General features: G+C 41.7%; 2 protein-coding genes across 2 annotated transcripts; one reads left to right on the top strand and one right to left on the bottom strand.

Moving 5' to 3' along the window:
• Window positions 1–796: 796 nt before the first annotated feature.
• On the top strand, window positions 797–2,421 carry LOC144655897 (uncharacterized). The gene is made up of 2 exons (XM_078516075.1): window positions 797–2,238; window positions 2,270–2,421. Exon 1 carries the CDS (start codon window positions 901–903, stop codon window positions 2,224–2,226), a length of 1,326 nt encoding a protein of 441 aa, XP_078372201.1. The 5' UTR covers window positions 797–900; the 3' UTR covers window positions 2,227–2,238; window positions 2,270–2,421.
• Window positions 2,422–10,588: 8,167 nt separating this feature from the next.
• On the bottom strand, window positions 10,589–17,359 carry LOC144655882 (uncharacterized). Its single transcript, XM_078516054.1, has 2 exons — window positions 17,273–17,359; window positions 10,589–15,379 (listed from the first exon to the last, which is right to left on the bottom strand). The coding sequence occupies exons 1-2, from the start codon at window positions 17,328–17,330 to the stop codon at window positions 10,935–10,937; spliced, it is 4,503 nt and encodes a 1,500-aa protein (XP_078372180.1). The 5' UTR covers window positions 17,331–17,359; the 3' UTR covers window positions 10,589–10,934.
• Between the last annotated feature and the right edge of the window lie 1,283 nt (window positions 17,360–18,642).

Raw genomic sequence — 18,642 nt, 5'->3', positions numbered from 1 at the left:
CCAATATACCAGCAGTTAATATTAATGGCCATGGTTTATGATTTCCACAAAATAATAAACAATATTTTCTGTGAACGCCCGCGCGAAGGAAAACATATGACACTTGCCGAGGAATGGCTCGGTACGAGCGACTTGTGTCACTTGCGGGAAATCGATTCTAGCGGACGTTTTTAGCCGCGAAAATATTGCATCATTTCGTTTGTATTGAGTTGGTTTCTTTTATCGTGTTGACGTCAGTTTCGTGCGCCGTGTGCAGCTGACGCGCGCTGTGGCGTGTGTTAAAATTGCGATTTTCTTCCCTTTTTTGTGGGAAACCATACTCAAGGACCTTGATGGCTCTCTCATTTCTGTAAGATTTAAAAGGGACAGGCACAAAAGAAGACATTTGTAATGTTTGTTCCAAAACTGGTTTAAACTACCGATGTGAGAAGGAAACAAGTCTGCTCAAGAGGTAAAAAGCTAAATACAAGCTTGTCTCGCGAGCAGCGCGCGCTAAGTTGGCGGGCATATATAGCACGCTCAGTAAGTTCGCGCGCAATGCAATATGATTGACATAAACTCGATGGCGTCACCGGTGGAAAAATCCACCGGTGACGCGTGAGACAAGTCGCTTGTTCCGCCACGACCCTCCGCCATTTTGTTTCTTCTGCCCCCGAGCGCCCTCCGTTTCCGTATCCAGCGGTCTCCTGCGAATCTAACGAGCGACTTGTCTAGCCGTTTCACTGCTGTGTTGGAGTAACTCGATTGCAGGTATTGACTTTCAATCAGCTGGGAAGATCAATTCACGCGGAACTGTAGGGGTAGTGTTTTAAACTGAAAAGATCTTTGTTAACACGTTCTCATCTCCTTGTGCTCCTAGCTCCAAACTATCTGACAGGGTCAGATAACGCACCTGCTGGAATGACTAACGTGAAGCAACCTGGTGGTTCCTTAACTGCTGCAGCTGGAAATGGAAGTACGGACGACACATCTGCCACAAACGCCATCATTAAACACGTAGAAGGTTCCACAAACAACAAGGTTTTCTTCCCTCGCGGTGAGTATCTGGTCAGTGGTGATAGTGCTATAAGTGGCTCAGTGGAACTGCATGGAACCCAGAGCGGTATTGCTGTTATCAAGGCGTCGACTGCATATGCCATAAAAATACACAACGCTTCACCTGTAAGGAATGTTTTACTGATGTATCTGTATTTTGACGGAATTCGTTTAGTATTTGATGGTGGCAACCAAGGGTCATCATCTACAAGTAATATTACAATAGAGGGATGTGTATTCTTTTCATCGAGACGTCCATCTGTCAGCAACGGACAGAAGCGACAATTGGAAATGATAAAGCTTGGAGCAAGTGGTGTTTACCGAAACGTCTTTTTACGTGATTCGGATGCATATGGAGTTGCTTCTAGCTTTAGCAGGAGTAAGAACGTTTCGGTAATGGACAACATATGTGGCCTCGAGCTAAGTAAATTAGACTGGTTGTCCTCCGAAGTTAAGCTACATCCCTTTTGGCGAGGTCAAAAACCGAAATTAGAGTTCCTTAAGACTCATTTCAATCTTACATCTAACCAAGGCTACTTTAAAAGTTGTCTATATGACCAGTGCGACAAAAGAATGCAAATAGCGGAAAATATATTCAACGGAAGTCCCAATACCGGCCGACACAGAGACCACGCCATGTACCTTAAAGGATTTGTTGGAATGAAAGTGTTAAGCAACTACGTCAGAGGTTGGCCTGCGAATCCATCGGGTGGCATCAAAACGCGAAATGGAATAGACCTTGTGCTTGCTCGTAATTACGTCGACGACACAGGAATCCTGTTGTATTCGCATCGAAATATAAACAACAAGCCCTGTATTTACGAGGGTCTCAAGAATGTACTCATTTACGGGAATCACCTCGTACAACGAACAAGACCAGGCGAACGAAGCAGCAGTTTAAGCTACTATGTGCCCCACTTTGTTGGAAACGATGAGAATATCAAGTACTCTGCTAACGTATTTGAGATCTTTGGTTCTAGACACCCTACTCAGTACAGATGCATTTGGCTGACCAATGGCAATCTCACTCAACACCACGTGTACAGGGACAACGTGTACAATGGGACTTCGACGCCAGTGAGGCTTCAAGGACGCTTTGGTACTCCATCATATGAGACAAAGGATATCGACCAAGTAATCCAGAATCTGTACAACTATTCAGCATACAAACTGGACATTCCACCTTACTAAGCTGTGTACTTGCTACATTATCGGAAAAGTTGTAAAAATGAACAGCTATGAACGCTTTACACCCTTGTATCAATATACACATTCTCTACGGCGCAAGTAGACTGTCCACAGCCAGGAAATTTTAGCTCAGTAAAATTACTGTAAGCCGCAATGACTACGAATGATGTAATCATCCCGTAAAAATACTATCCGTAGTCGTATTTTTTTTTAATGCATTTATTTAATAACACACGTTACAGAAAGTGAAAAAAAAAACAGTTACAATCCGTAGTAAAGTAAAATTACTCACAGCCAGTACTATTCTAAATTTAGCACATGTTGCCAACGTGGCAGGAAATTGAATTTACATCTCTATACCGAACTTTCCAGAACCTTCGCTGAGGCAATTACGGACACGAGAAATGTACATGTTATGAACTCGTGTTAGACATTTATGTGACGTTCCTTGTTTATTTAGCTGATGCAAAAGTCAGGGAGCCGTTAGTATAAATTTAGCAACATTGTTACTGTATTTCGATTTACATATCGTCGATTTTACATATCGGACCTTCACCATCGCCTATCCTTGATTTCTTGATTTACGTCTACCTCTGGATGGTGTAACATTTCAAGAGAAGATTAAAACAGCGTTGTGAATCAGTTTTCTGTGTGTGTCTTGGGTCTGTCCGAATTCCATTTGCCGCAGATTCCCGTGTACAGGAAATCGTGACGAGTTTCCATTTCCGCAGCGGGCGAGTGCTCTAGAGTTAATTCCCCCAAGTCGTGTTATTATCCGCCGTGAAAATCCAGTTCCGTTTCCCGTCTCGTCAGTGGAAAAACCTATCGTCACACAGTGAAAGAGACTTCAAAAATTACCTCTCCCTTCCCATATTTATGGTATGTTATCAAGGAGAAATGGATTTGACGTACATTCGGCTGATCTCCGCGGCCTTAGACGTTACTCTGGCTTGTAACGGGTAGTTCTGATGTTTTTATTCCCTTGATGGGGCGATAAGGCTTCAGTGAAGGAGGAGAGGGCAGAGGTATTTGGGGTGGGTCAGCTTTTGCTGGGTATATTCCGCTGATCTCTTAGATCCCCTCCTTCATTATCTTCTAATCTGTGGCCAATTATAGACCTCAGATCATTTTAGTCACTTTTGGTGAAACGTTGACAACTTTTAACCACAAATCATTCTCATTTTCAAATCCCAACTTGCCACACTTTTCTTATCGCCATAATCCCATAAATATGCGTGACCCCATTCTAGTAACTCTATTAAAAATACAACCGTTTTTCTGTTTGATTGTTACATTTGTGACTTGCGCACTGTTTTGTTTTGTGCTCGATTGTTACACTAGTGACTCGCGCACTGTTTTGTTTGGAGTCAAGTTTGTTGGCAGAAGTTAATGTTTAGCGGAGCAGTTTCCAGGCCCCCGGTCCGTCCAAGCCTCCTTCTCGCCCGTAGGGTCCTCGGGGCCGTTTCGCCTGGTACAATCGTCGCCGCGTTCGCTTGCTTTCGCGCCGTGTTCTTAGTCGTTTTGGTCCGCGATTTTCAGACGCTTCGGTTACGAACGTGACACTTAAACGAGCCAGTTAGTACCCTAGGACTCGCGCACAGTTCTGCGGAACTAGCTCTCCCGCGTTTTCTGTTTCGAATATAGGTCTGCAAACGCTGCCATTACGTACGCTTGTCTCTCAGACTCGACTCAGACGCCGTCTTCACGCAGATAGATCAAGAGACTCTCCTGTCACGTGCTGAGGACTCGTCAACGCTCTTGTCACAAGCACAGGACTTCCACTACGCTCTAGTCACAAACATAGACTTCGTAAACTTTCCTGTCACGAAATCCGTTCTCACGCACGCTTCCGCCACGCACGGTGGTCCCTGGAAAACAAAAATCAGATGCTTCCGTTACGTACCCGCAAACGCGCCAATGCCTATTTCTAGGACTCGCACACGTTTCTGTCCCGTATGCTGATCTCTCCCACGTTCCTGTTTCAAATATAGGTCTGCAAACGCTGCCGCTACGGACGCGGGTCTCTCTGCCGCTCTCACACGCAGAACTCTCACATGTTCCTGTCACACACTCAGGACCGAGACTCGCCAACGCTCTTGCCAGGTTTACAGGACTTCCTAAGGGACTGGTCAATAAGTACAGGGGGGGGGGGGGGGGTGGGCCGGAGCAGAAAGGGGGTGGGTCATCAGCTTTTGAGCCCTCGAAAAGGGGTGGGTTATGTAGTTTTGATCTACACGTAGGGGGTGGGTCATCTTATTTATTCACTAACTTTTAACTGTTATAGTTCCAAGAAAAGTTGTATTCATCAGTATATAAAATTGATAAATTTCTCCATGTAAGCAGTTTTAAATGAATTTCTAGCGATTTCAAAAGGCCCAAATATAAAAATTTCCCGGGGGAGCATGCCCCCTGACCCCCCTAGATGGCTTGTAATCATATCATCAGTTTTACCTGACTCTCTTCAACCTGCATAGATTCACGCTGGGCTTTAGGCCTTTTAATACCAGTAAACTCTTTTCTCAAACAATTTGCAAATATGAATGATGGACAGTGATTGTATTTTATGTTATTAATTTCTGTATAAAAATATGAACTCTTCAGTAATTGATTATGAATTAATATCATATACTGATTCAGTTTTCTGCATATGTTTGTGTCTAAATTTCCCCATGGACTTAACACACAAATATGTGGAAAACTTACAAAAGGCTAGTATGGGAAGTGATAAATTCATCCTTCTTTGGTATTAAGAAATGGAAAAAGGCGTACATGGAACTGCAGTGTCCATCAGGGAAAATGTCTATGTAGGGAGTTTCACTTTAAAAGCTGAAGTCAAATAAAATATCTCCAACCCCTAACAGATGATAAAGAAATGATAGGCCCCTTGATTTTTTTTAGCAAAGGGGGTGGGTCATGTAATTTTCAACCCCCTGTCAGGGGTGGGTTAGTCAGTTTTAAGCCAGACGGAAGGGGTGGGTCACAAGTTTTCGAGCCACCACTTTTCCAATTGCTCCGGCCCACCCCCCCCCCCCCCCTGATACTTATTGACCAGTCCCTAACGTTCTAGTCACGATCACAGACTTCGCATGCATTTCCTTCACAAACTCAGTTTTTTCGGCACGCTCCTGCCGCACACACTGGTCTGTCATTCGCCCCTAACAAGAACGCGGGACTCGTGACCGCTCCTTTTCGCGAGCACAGGACTATCAAACGCCCCGGTCACGTTAGCCAAAGCTCAAGACAGGACTCGTAGGCGCTCCCGTTTCGAACACAGGACTCGCAGATGCTCCGGTTGCGAAGGTGCGCGATCGCCGACGCTCCCGTCTCGGGCGCAAACTCGCTGGTTAGTTTTTGGGTCGCTGGTCCAGTGGCACTTATTTGCTTTACTTCCACACATCAAATCACACGTCCTTCTAGCCTTCCGCCGCGACTCGTTTTTCTTGGTTTAATAAATCGTTTGTTGCGTATCTGTACGTCCACCGCTTCTTCGGTAATAGCTATCGTTTCGTTGCAATCCACTCAGGGATGCAAAGGGCCGGTCCCCCAGGTTTTAGGTGCTTGGAGCCCTCCTCCCGTTCCGGTTCGTCGGTTTGGTGTCGGTTTCCATAGCAACCGTCCAAGCACCTACCCCTCTGTCGGGCCCATAACTCCACATGGGGTCCAGGTCTCGGGTGCCTCGTCCCTTTGCATCCCACGCCATCCCTCGCTCCACGCTCGCCGCTCGTTCCACTCCTTTACCTCCTCGCTCCGTCGTAGCGTAGCGCAATCATTAATTGGAGTCAAGTTTGTTGGCAGAAGTTATTGTTTAGCGGAGCAGTTTCAAGGCCCCCGGTCCGTCCAAGCCTCGTTCTCGCCCGTGGGTCCTCGGGGCCGTTTCGCCTGGTACAATCGTCGCCGCGTTTGCTTGCTTTCGTGCCGTGTTCTTAGTCGTTTTGGTTCGCAAATTTCGCTCCCTCCCTCCCTCCTCTCTACTCTTCCTCTTCCCTGGGGTGGGGTCTTTTTTCCTTTTTCCACTGATATTTTAGTGTGACTCAGTGCAAAGGGCTCTCGCTATGGTGTCAGTTTCCATAGCAACCGTCCAAGCACCTACCCCTCTGTCGGGCCCATAACTCCACATGGGGTCCGGGTCTCGTGTGTCTCGTCCCTTTGCATCCCACGCCATCCCTCGCTCCACGCTCGCCGCTCGCTCCACGCCTTTACCACCTCGCTCCGTCGTAGCGTAGCGCAAACATTAATTTCTGCTTGATTGTTACATTAGTCACTTGCGCACTGTTTTATTTTGTGCTTGATTGTTACGTTAGTGACTCGCACTCTGTGTGTTTTGTGTTTGATTTTTTCGTGACTCGGGCACTGTTTGTTTTGTTTGATTGTTACGTTAGTGACTTGCGCACTGTTTTGTTTTGCGCTCGATTGTTACGTTAGTGACTCGCGCACCGTTTGTTTTGTTTTAATTGACTGTTACGTTAGTGACTCGCGCACTGCTTGATTTGTGTTTGATTGTTACGCTGGTGAATTTCGCACTTCAGGACGAAACGCGCAGATAATGTTCAAGAAGGATTGTGGTAAAAAAAACAGAGAACGCACGGTGAAGGTATGGGAACGCATGGGGGAACTGAAGTTTAGAATTCTGGACAACGCACGCTGTAACACAGGAAACACACGATGAAAGTATGGGAGAACGCAGAATGAAACGCGCGACGGACTGCACCTGATACGCGCAAGGACCCGGACGCAAGGAACCCACAGGAAACGCTGGAGGGAGCGGAGGAAGGGAGCGCTTGGAAACGCAAAACAAGCTATCGGGAAATCGTTCGAGAAAATACACGGGAACTCGTGGTGACGGTACGGGAAATCGCAAAGGGACTCCACAAGTAAAATCATTAGGAACGCACAATAAACGCACTGATCGGGAGAACGCACGAAGAGTAAAGCATGAGGTAATGCATAAGAGAACGTATAGAAGTGGCTGTTGGCTCAAGATTGGGCTTTAAATTAAGACTGGGTGTCGTCTAAGTTGGTTGTCTGCCCAGTATTAAGGTCGGGGCTAGGGTTAGCGAGCAAGGAAACTCATGGGGAAAGCACGGGGAAAGCACGAAGATATGGACTAGGGAACACACTATGGAATGCACCAAGGAATGCTGGCGGACGCACGATCCATGGAAAGTAGAGCGACGGTCGTACCCACAAATAGGCGTACAAAAAGACAAACATTTTTATTTTTACTTGACTCTTTACTGGTTAGCCACCAAAATTACTATTAGTAGAATGTGTTGTCCCAGATAATTTTCATACCCCTCCCAAAGAAGGACGTTTGGCGTTTTGATTTTTGAAATCCTCCCACCCCTCCTCAGAAGTTTTAGTGACACTCCTCAGGGTGGGTATGGATATCCTAGAACTACACAATACAGAATGTTGGATTAACAATAATACAAAAAATACTGTATTTATTTAATTAAGCGCCCAACCTCGAATAAGCACCCACACTGTAGGTAAGTAAAGGTAATAAGTACCTAGCCCCAAATGAGCGCCCACCTCACTCGTAAAAACCCCGAAGGGCACAAGAGGAGTATTGATTATTATTGAAATTGCGATTGAAATTGAGTTAGTACTACTAAGAGTATTTCGCGAAGACCCAGTTTTCTTAGTATTTGACATAAACTTTCAATGATCAGTTAAACTTTTCCGTTGTTGGTACATCTTCATGTTTCATTGTAATATTCATTCATTTGTTGCAAAATAAACTATTACTTGCTAAAAATGGTGAAAATCTAATAAGCGTCCAGCCTCGATTATCGCCCACCTCGAATAAGCGTCCACTCTCAAGGTCCAAAAATTTAATAAGCGACCAGGGCGCTTAATCGAATAAATACGGTAAATAAATAAAACAGCAATACTACATTGCTACAGCTTTACTTGTAACTTGTACTTGTTTTTTTACCCTGTTTCACAACCTGCTAATGGGTTCTGTTAAAAATGTTTTGTTCAAGAAAATATCCATACCCTCCCAAGGGGGATTTTTTGGGTTTCAACTCCCCCACCCCTCTGGAATTTCAGTTTAGCTTATACTTTTCATAAAAATTTGATTTCCCCTCCTTGAGGGGGTGTTGCAATTTTCGGTTTTGCCGTTTTGGTGTCTTTTGCAGTTTGTGGGTTTTCCTTCTTTTGGCTTTTGGCAAAAATACAAGCATAATTTAAGATTAGGTATTCAATGTGGTTTTCTGTTTTTCCCATTTGGTTTCCTGTTCAAAATGCAAGTTTGAGAGTATGAATTAGCTTGCAACTGGACAGAAATGTAAAAAATGTATAAGAAACCTTTTTAAAAAAAATCTTCAGGTGTCAATAGGGTAAGCATAGGGTCTTTGAAATTTGAATTTTTTGTATGCCGTTTTGGGTTTTGGTTGAAATTTACTACAGTTTTGCGGTTTTGACAATTTTTTTTTTCGGTTTTGCGGTTTCTAATAGGGCCCAATGCCCCCCTCTTAAAGCAATCCTTCTCCCAAAAATGATCTTTCCAAGCTCTTTTTTAAGCGCTCCGTCATCTGTAGTAAAAGAATTTAACTCCTTGGTTTTTAACTTCCTGTGGAATGGGAAAGACAAAGTTACCCGACGCTCAACGTACGCACCTTATAACTTAGGTGGTCTTAAAATGATCGACTATGAAAACATGATAAAAGCATTAAGATTAAGCTGGCTGAAACGAATTATGGATGTAGAGTGCTCTGGTTTTTAGAAGCTTTACCTCAATTATCTTTTGAGCAACCAAGGAGGATTATTTTTCTTTCAATGCAATTATGATGTAAATAAATTAAATATTTCATCAACCTTTTACCTTGAACTTTTATCATGGTGGTCTGAATTAAGAGAAAGCGCAGACCCTGACAGAGGTTACAAATATATTTTATGGAATAATAAAGAAATTTTGATTGAGGGCAGGACTATTTTTTATAGGCATTACTTTAATAATGGTGTTGTTTTTGCAAAGGACCTGTTTTTTGATAAGACAAATACTGAGTCTTTCAGTACCATGAAAATACAAGGTTTATCAAATACAAACTTTTTAGTTTAGACTGGTCTAAGACAATCTGTCCCACCGAACCTGCGTGGCAATGTGTTGATATAGAAAATTATAAATGTCGAAATTACTATTGTCACTTAATAAAACTCAAATATGAAAAACCTAGCAAATGGGATAAACTCGGTCTAGAATTTGATTTGAGAGAAGATCAAATTTCATGGGCATACCTTCTACCATTGAGAGTAGCAAGCGAACCTTATGTACGCTCCTTTCAATATTAGGTGTTAAATTCTATTCTCTTTTCAAATGACTGTCTGTTTAAAATAGGCTACGTAACAAATCCTAACTGTACTTTTTGTCAAGTGAGTCGAGAAACTGTCAATCACTTTTTGTTTGAATGCACTTTTTCAAAGTCCTTTTGGAATACGGTGACCGTTAATATTTTGAATAGGCTTGGTAGTTGCGGGTGTCTTTTGTTACGTGATGTTATTATTGGAATTCTGAAGGAGGGAATGGACTTGGTAAACTATATAATAATCTTAGGAAAAACGTGTCTTTGGACTTGTAAACGAAAAGGAATTAATCACAACTTTGATCACTTCAAACAAATTTTAGAAATCAAATACGAAACTGAAAAATATATAGCTTTTAAGACAAATCAGATTAACGTGTTCAACAAAAAATGGAAAGCATTTGAGGAAAACGTCTAGAATAAGTAAAGTTAAGTAATAAGTTAGATAAGGTAAAGTAATTACTCCTATTGTACTTATAATTTTGTATGTTTTAGTATACGGTGTAAAAAAAAGCCTTGAGAAACTAAATTGTAAAGTTAAAATCTATTGCACATAAGTATAGCTTAAATTTTATCCTCTTATTTTGTAAAGTGTTGATTACCAATAAAAAAATAAAAAACAAAAAAAAAAGAAATTGTTAAAGAAACAGTACGGTGAAAGGACAGTTCAAGCTGGGACACTCAGTGGAGATGAATTATCAAATTTCCAATACATAAGCGGCGTATAAACTTTAACTTTCCAGGGACGGCGTTAACTTTTGGCTTTAAAGCAAAAGTTTACGGAAAATTTAAGACTTTGTATAGAAAATTTTGGCGGCAATTACACATGAACTGCGCACGCGCGCTGCGTTTGACCGCTGTGTGCTTCCTACGGGGGAACGAGCGCAACGTGCGAGCGACTAGTGACGAGATCGATGTCTTCCCTTTCTCCTTTGCGCGCCAACGTTTTTTGGCAGGGAGACGTCTGAGTCCGAGGCAGCAGCAGTAAAGTACACTGAGACCTATAAAGCGAGTCACCTCAACTGATGTCCATTTTTATTAAATTTCATTACATTTTTATGGAAATATGCGAAAAATCAATTATAATATTAAGTGCACAGAACGTTTGTTTATCAGCTAGTAAGTCTAGTTTTTTTAGTCTGTCACAACTGTTCTCTTTCCATGTGCAACGTTCGACCATACTATATACCTGCATTGAACTTGCAGACCAATGTCTATAATCAAAGCACTTTTTAATCAGGTTAGATATAATAATACTCAGGCTAGATAATATCTGAACTTTCAGTATGTTATAAGAAATTAAGGACTGGGCCTTATTCACTATCAAGACGAAACAATACTACGGGAAATCAGGTGCCCAACACCGGTTTGATGATTGAAGATGCAAAATAACTGTTACACGATTCAATCTACTGGAGCTAATAGCGGGTTCGCCTCTTCGTCCTGGTTGTTGTAACACGAGCGGCAACATGTCCAACAAACGTTACCAACCCAAACAGCTATCCGGCATAACTGGGATAAAATGGCAGTGACCACAAGGATCCCAAAAACAGCAGGTACAAAACAAAGAATGACATTTTCCACTCCTTGCAAGACATTCCACCAAAGACTAAAATGATTGTTGAGTGGAACTGCCAAAGACAAAAAGGAAGCGAAAAATACGTTCCCAATAGCTAATACAGCAACAGAAAGTAAAGAAATGGCTTCTACTACGTTAGCAATACTATCACGAAATGGCTGAGCCACAACGTGGTGAAGAAGAAATAAAAAACACAGTAGACTCATAATGAGAAGACGAGGCAATGGATCACTAACAAAAGACTTTATTAAAACAAGAATCAGTCGACGGCCGATCATAATAATCTCCCAGATCAGAGAAAGTTTTCCACCATCATCAGGCCTTTTGAAAGAGTCATAAAGAACCCTTTCTACAGAACTCCTTGAGACCTGACTTGGAGTTGAATGGCCATTCACTGGATCGGGATAACCTAGTACACGGGAGAAAAAGATGAATAACCAGTAGATTAATGATGGTAGTGAAAAGAAACAGGCCAACAGGAACTTTCCCACAGAAAGTGTTTCATCATACAACTTATAAGAACCCCAAACAAATACAAACACAAAGGGTAACACAAATGTGCAGACAAATGCAATCAAAATGTACTGCCACCACTGAAAGCAAACAACGTTACCATCATAAAACAAACGCCTCTCTGAGCCAATGGGAACACAGCGTAACAGACTGAAGCTTACAGTGGCTAGGGTTGTGTATCCAAGCAACAAGGTCTGCAAGATACCGCCAACATAAGGACCGACAGATGGGACTCCTTTACCTCGAATCTTTTGAATTCCCCAGCGTAGGATATAAAAGACACAAATCATGAGCAAGGTACCAAAAACGTGAGATGCAGAAAATAGCTGCTTAGTTACCACAGTAAGGCCAGGAAAGGGGCAAATCAATCGACTAGGAAGTAATTTGAAGTTGAATAACCCAACAATTGGTTCAATAAGATTAGCTTTAATGAGATACTGTGAAGAGCTGGAAACAACTAGAAGATTTGCTGCCTGATAAAAGTAGAAGAGAATCTTAAGGTAACCTTTGTCAAAGTTATTGTCATTATTCTCTGGTTTGTGTTCTTTGAACCACAGAATTTGACGCGTGATTAATGGCATAATAGGAGGCTTAAATGTGACGTACAGTGCCATGAGCGATACATAAGCTAAAGCCACCGGCCAGAACCAGTAATCATTACACTGATGTGAAGGTTTGCAGTGTGTAGAGTTAAGTGTCTCTGTGTAACCCTCAATACAGTGTCCACATAATTCGCCAGAACGGTTGCCTTGACAACCATTGTATTCTGGAAAGGCCGTTTCCTGAGGAGAACTACAATAACCCACTGGACATATGGTAAACCGTAACGTTTGTGCATTGATCTCTGTGATCTGCTCCTTAAAACCCCAAAAGTTCAGTTTGGCGACTATATTTTGAGTACAGTTTGCTCCGAACGGGCATGGAAGACACTGAAATCCTGGCACTAACTGGGAACCAAGTGAATGGCCGCGCTGCAGGCTGTAGTAATTTCCTTTGCATGTCGAACAACTGAACTCAAGAGCAGTGACTTCCATTTTGCACGATGTGTTGTTCACCTGGGTCATGACTTGCTCAGTAAAATGAACAATTTTCATGTCACTTCCGACAGGACAGTAAAACTGTGTCAGGTTGTCGCTTCCAACATCTACCAGTCCACCATTAGCTACTACCATCAGGGGATTTGCACCACCATAGGGCCTTGCGTCCATTGTTGTATTCGATATGTTGAGTGTTCCTGAACTTTCTGCATGAATAAACGAAGCCTTATAGTAGATCACTTTATTAAAGTGTAAATCCTTCCTGGTTTGGAGGAAAAGACTGTCTTGAACTATAACACTTGCTGATCCAGCCAGTGTATATATGTGACCACCTTGAAGTGCTGCAAAATTGTCAGCAAAGTAACAATTGTGAAATATTGTTTTTCCATTATTTAAATACACGGCACCTCCAAGACGCGCAGCATTTTCCCCAAACGTGGTATCCTCGATGACCACATAACTTTTGTAATTCCAAGAAGGGTATTTCTTGGCTTCATTACTTTCACTGCCTGAAGTAGAAGTTTCCCTGTTACATCCTGGATCATTGTTTTCATCTCGTGCCAGCGAAATATACAGTGCCCCTCCAACTCCAGGATATTTAAACGAACGATTCTTTACAAATCGAGACTGTTTAATTACAAGGCTTAAATTGCCTTCTTGTTCCAGAAACAGAGCCCCTCCTCCTGATGCAGCAGAACAATTAGTGAATGTTGTGTTAATTATTAAAATTGACTTGAAAGTTAGGCTTGCTTGAATTAAAAATGCTCCTCCCCACTGATCCGTAACATAATTGCTATCGAAAAGAGAATCCACAACTTCAAGGATGTTGATCTCAATCATATTAAACACACCTCCGACATCTTCAGCATTGTTTGTTAGAAATCGAGAGTTGCGTATTCTGACGGTCGATATTGGGTAGATTGTGGCAGCACCTCCAAACGCCCTTGCGTTATTCGAGTCCATGAGCACCTGCTCAAAGATAAGAGTACTTTTATTATTTACCTGTAAATAGATGGCACCACTTATGAATGCACTGTTGTTAAAGAATGTTGATCTTTCTATGGTTATTTGGCTGGCCTTTATTCTGCAGTTCACTTCTCCGTATGGAAACTGACCCTGAAAATATAGAGCGCCACTAAAGCTGGACGCAAAGTTGGAAATAAAAAGACTGTTGTTAATACTAACGCGCATTTTGCATCCAGAAACGATGCTTAATGATCCACCAGTTGTTCCTGAACAGCCTACGAAACTTACATTATTAATAACTAGGAGCAAATCAATGTCTGAAATGTTTCTATCTTCTGTATCGGAGAAAGAATCCCTACTTTGATACTCTTCTCCTTGTTCAAATGAAGCACGGTCGGTTAAAGTAGAATGAGGTGCATGCGCTGATGCCTTTAGAGCAGCAACATTCCCAGTACGCCTTGAGGCACCATAAATGTCAATAGAGCCGCCTTTGCTGGTGTAGCTGTGAAGAAGTTTCCCACTTTGGCGGTTGTTATTTGATTCAACTTTCTCATTTATTGTGTTTTCAGGATTGGTAGAGCCAGGAGCGAACACACCAATAAACACCGCTCCTCCACTATTTCTAGCCGTGTTGCCTGTAAAAATGTTCTCTTGAAAGCTGACCCTGACTAATTTGGTGCATTCCATGTTGATCGCCCCACCTAGAGCAGCAGTCGTGTTAAAAAACGATGAGTTAGAAACATTTAACTTGCAAAGATCAGTTCCCCCCATGGATATGACTCCACCATGTCCTTCGACTTTGTGACCACGAAAGTTAGATTTATAAATCTGCAACGAGACTTTTGATGTGTTTGCATTGAATAAGCGTGCATTTTGACTTGTAAAGTTGCTTGCATTGATAATAATGTTTACAAGGTTGCTGCGAACGATGCATTCACTGTAACTGTCCCCCGCCAAAACGTCTCGGCCTGACAATGGATTGTTATTAGTAAAAGTCACGTTTTGAAGGTCGATGTTCTGGTTTCCATTTTTCAGATCTAAGAAAACAAGACCCTTTGAACTGAACTTGTTGTGAGAGAACGTTACATTGTCCAGGGTGATGTTACAGCTTACAGACTGGTTTTTTTCAGGCGATTCAGTAAACGAGATAAAGCTTCCGTTTTCTGACATGGAATTACCGTAAAAAGAGGAATTGATGAGCTTAAAAATTACTTGGATAATCTGTGATTGGCTTGTTGAACTGTTGGCAACTACTGAGATACACTCGCTGTTTTCACGAAAGGTTGAATTTGTAATTTGAATGGTGGAAACCATCCTGGTAGTTAATAAGAACTGTACACCACGTTTGCTACCTTCGAATGTGCAGCTGTTGATGTTAACATACGAATCTTGAAAATACACAAAGCTGTCGTTCAAGAACAGTCCTGATAAGTTAATCTCCATTTGCTCCGTATTATCAGTACCATCAAACGTCAAATTTGTTCCCTCGGAGCATTGTATGTGAGGAGGTATGGGACCAAATCCTATCAGAGAAAGGCTCTTGTTGATGTTAATCCCCGGATGTAGTGAAGTCCTTGATTGACAGGTGTAGGGATCTTCTTCAGTGTTATTGCCATCCAAGTGAATGTGATCCCCGCGTGACGCCAACGTGACTGCTCGCCAAATGGTTTTGCATGGCTTTATTTGATCACATGACCAATTGTCGTTACCTGACGCACGGGAAATGTACAAGTCTTTTCCTTTAGAGACACGTGCTGTAATAATGAGAATGGTGAATATCATCTTAATTGTTTGAGCACTATCCAGTTGAATCACATATGTGTAATAACAGTTAGATAATTCTCTTCTTTCCTTGACCAAATATATGTGCTATTATTATTTATTTACTCCTTCAAACTGATGATGATAAATGAGGTATCCAAAAAGTGCCTACGCTGATTTCAAACTTATCGTTCTTAAGACTGCAGTATTATTAACACTTTTTACAGTTTCATTGCTAGATGTCATGTGACCTCGAAGTAGCCATAACCAAAAGCAATTAAAAGTGAAAAAAGAAATGTTATAGTTCCAAACATAGGTCCATGTGTGTGGGTTTTAATTTAGTTTGGAGCATTTATCAAGTGCAATCGAAACGTTTAACAGTTGGATGGTTTGTTGGTGTGATTAGGAACGATTGTGTGGAAGGTGAGAAGAAGAAATGAGTGGGGGTTATGGCGGGGGAGGGAAAAGAGTTAGATAAACACTATAATTGTGCCCACGCAATTAAACCGAAAGATCGTGCCCTTTAAATGCTGCAAAACAAGTTTAAACCATCACATACTGCTCATGCTCATCTTTCTATCAAATTCCTTTACTTTTTTTTTCCGTTAAGCCTCAAATCTTGATATTACAAGCGCTACCATTTGTGAATATCTTCTCCCAGTTGTTGAAAAAACTCCAGAAATGGAAGGATTCAAAAAGTTTGCGTGACTAACAAACCGAACTGAGCGTCACGTAATAGTAATCCTCTTTTGACTTCTTCATTTTATCAACTTTATATTATTATTTATACCATGCCATAGAAAATACAGCCAATCAGAATACAGGAAAGCCGTTGTATATTCGACGGTATTCAACCCAACCTTCCCATCGTGCGCTGCGATTGTATTCTCGACGAAATTTTGTCAGCGTATTTTCTATGGCATGGTATAAAATAGTTACACAACACTTTCTTGTGGTATACTATCCCACTTGTCACTTGTATTTTTTCGTGGGATATTCCATAGTATACCACTCGAAAGCGTTGCATAACTAGTATGTATTTTGTATATACCGTGGCGTATTTTGCGCAGGTGGAATTTACTCTCAAAAGATTCCTTAAGATTCCCTCCTCGTGGAAGGATTCTCATCCAAAAAATCTCAAATCTCATGACATATTCATGTAAAAACCGAACTTCCTTACTTAAGTCCTCTGTCAAGGACTTCCGGTCGTGTTTCCGTTTAATTTCATCTGAATTCTCGGTATAGATGTGATCACACCGCATAGCAGAATTTAAGCTAGGTTATGCCCAGCGAATTCACGCAAAATCACGAACGGTTTTGCGGTTTAGCCGCGAAGAAGCTGTGTTACATTTCGTACAGTGGATACATGAGCTCTGATTTGATACTAGAACTGCTCGATCTCTGTTATAAACCACAACAAAAGCTAGTCGCACATATCTAAATGGCCACGAAATCTATCTAATTTCCGATTTGAGACTTGAACAGAAATATCATCCGGATGATGCTGGATGAACAGCCTTCATTTCAATTGAATTTTCTACTTTACTTAGCGAGCAACGAAGAAATGTGACGATCGAGTGTTCAACAGGAAACCGGGCATACAGTTCCCGACATTAGTTAAGACATACTTACTCAACTGTTTCAAATGTCTAAAATCGTCTTCTTAAAACCCTACCTTGAATAATGACACACAACAAAGAGCAAAGTGCATGAAACTATTTTTTTCTTGCCATTTTCCTTGTTATAAACTTCCTTCGGTTCCTTCTAAAGCTTCGAAACCGTTAGTCGAAACCGAAGCCCGGGGCAATATTTATTTACTCGACCAAGACGCCCGGAATGATTAAAATGTCGAAATCGTGTTCTACCCGGCCTTCTAAAAACCTCACCTTGAATAATGACACACAACAGCAAGCAAAGTGTATCAAACCAAGTTTTTCTTGTCATTTTCCTTGTTATAACTTTCGTCCAAAGCTTCGCGGACACCGGAAAGTCGAAAGTCCAAAGCTTGATTTATATTTACTCGTCCCAGACTAGGCACGGTCATAATGGACATGACCGTCGGAGTACTGGGGCGTACCAATACCTAAATCCCACATTTAAGTTATTTTGCTTTGCGTGACTTCATCGCGACACTTTGAATTTCTTGTCCCCCGAAACAAGTACAGAACTTGATACAGTGTACGAGTTATTGGGCAATTTGTTTGCGTTGGCTCTCCGAGCTGGCGTCATTTAGATTCGCTACACCGCACTGAAGAGTCCCAATAAGGACGAAACAGCTGTCTGCGGTTGCAATCCTGCTGTATCGGTTCTAGTCGTGGTGTTGTCTCGCAAAGTCGTAGTAGTAGTCGTAGTATGATCAGCCTTGCTTGCAGTTGTTTGTTATTTTATTTTATTGCCGATCAGATCTCTCAATAGACCCTACGAATTGCAGCATTATCGTTTGCGGTCCCTTGCAGTTTTAGTCTTACTAAAAATGATGTCAAATTAAGTGTTTTGAAAGTTTAAGTTATTTTAATCATTTTAAGACGCTAGAGATAGGTCATATTTCGCGAAAATGAACCGGTAAAGCTCAAGATGCCCTAATCTCACGACTGTAGATCCTTGTAGCCTTATCTGAATGGCTGTTGAAAGCTTCAGTTTAAGAAATTAATATCATTTTTTCATCTCGTTTGATACGTATTAATCCTTGCATTTTGGACATTATTTGGGGGGGGGGGGGATGTAGTATTCAAGCAAAAAATAACCTTCTTCGCTTTGAAAATTTATTGACCATACGTATATGAACTAATAAACGCCCACTCTCAAATAAACGCCTCGTATCTAATAAACGCTTCCCCTGAGGTGTAAAGTTTGTATTAGACGTCCCTCTCTAATAAATGCCCCGTGTCTAATAGACGCCCCCCTCCATGGATCGCCTCAAAAACCAAGGTAACGCCCCACTGAGTAAAATCACGTAATTTATTTAATTTCTTGCTTGATTCGAACATCAAAGAGGGCAACGATGCCAACATGGTTGACCCGGATGTCGATGAAAACATCGATAGCTTTGCATTAGCGCAGAATAGATTAGACTCCTACTCACAAACTCTGTTTTCTGTCTTACTCTGCGCCCGCAAACTTCGCATCTTATTTGTTTTGTAGACGTTGTTTTTGTTTATGTGAAATAAACGCCTCTCTCTAACAAACGCCTCATATCTATTTAACGCCCCCTGTAGGACAAAGCGCCCTGGGGACGAGGTTGCAAAAATTTAATAGA

This window comes from Oculina patagonica, chromosome 6, assembly GCF_052425735.1.
Source record: "Oculina patagonica isolate OP01 chromosome 6, crgOcupat, whole genome shotgun sequence".
Taxonomy (NCBI): domain Eukaryota; kingdom Metazoa; phylum Cnidaria; class Anthozoa; order Scleractinia; family Oculinidae; genus Oculina; species Oculina patagonica.
Note: the sequence above shows the minus strand (reverse complement) of the source record. Positions and strands in the feature narration are given on the sequence as shown.

Excerpts from the sequence above, each read along its gene's own strand:
- LOC144655897 (XM_078516075.1), top strand. The coding sequence starts at position 901 with ATGACTAACGTGAAGCAACCTGGTGGTTCCTTAACTGCTGCAGCTGGA.
- LOC144655882 (XM_078516054.1), bottom strand. The coding sequence starts at position 17,330 with ATGACAAGAAAAACTTGGTTTGATACACTTTGCTTGCTGTTGTGTGTC. Across the intron at positions 15,380-17,272 it reads GTTGTGTGTCATTATTCAAG|CACGTGTCTCTAAAGGAAAA; the intron begins GTGAGGTTTTTA and ends TCATTATTACAG.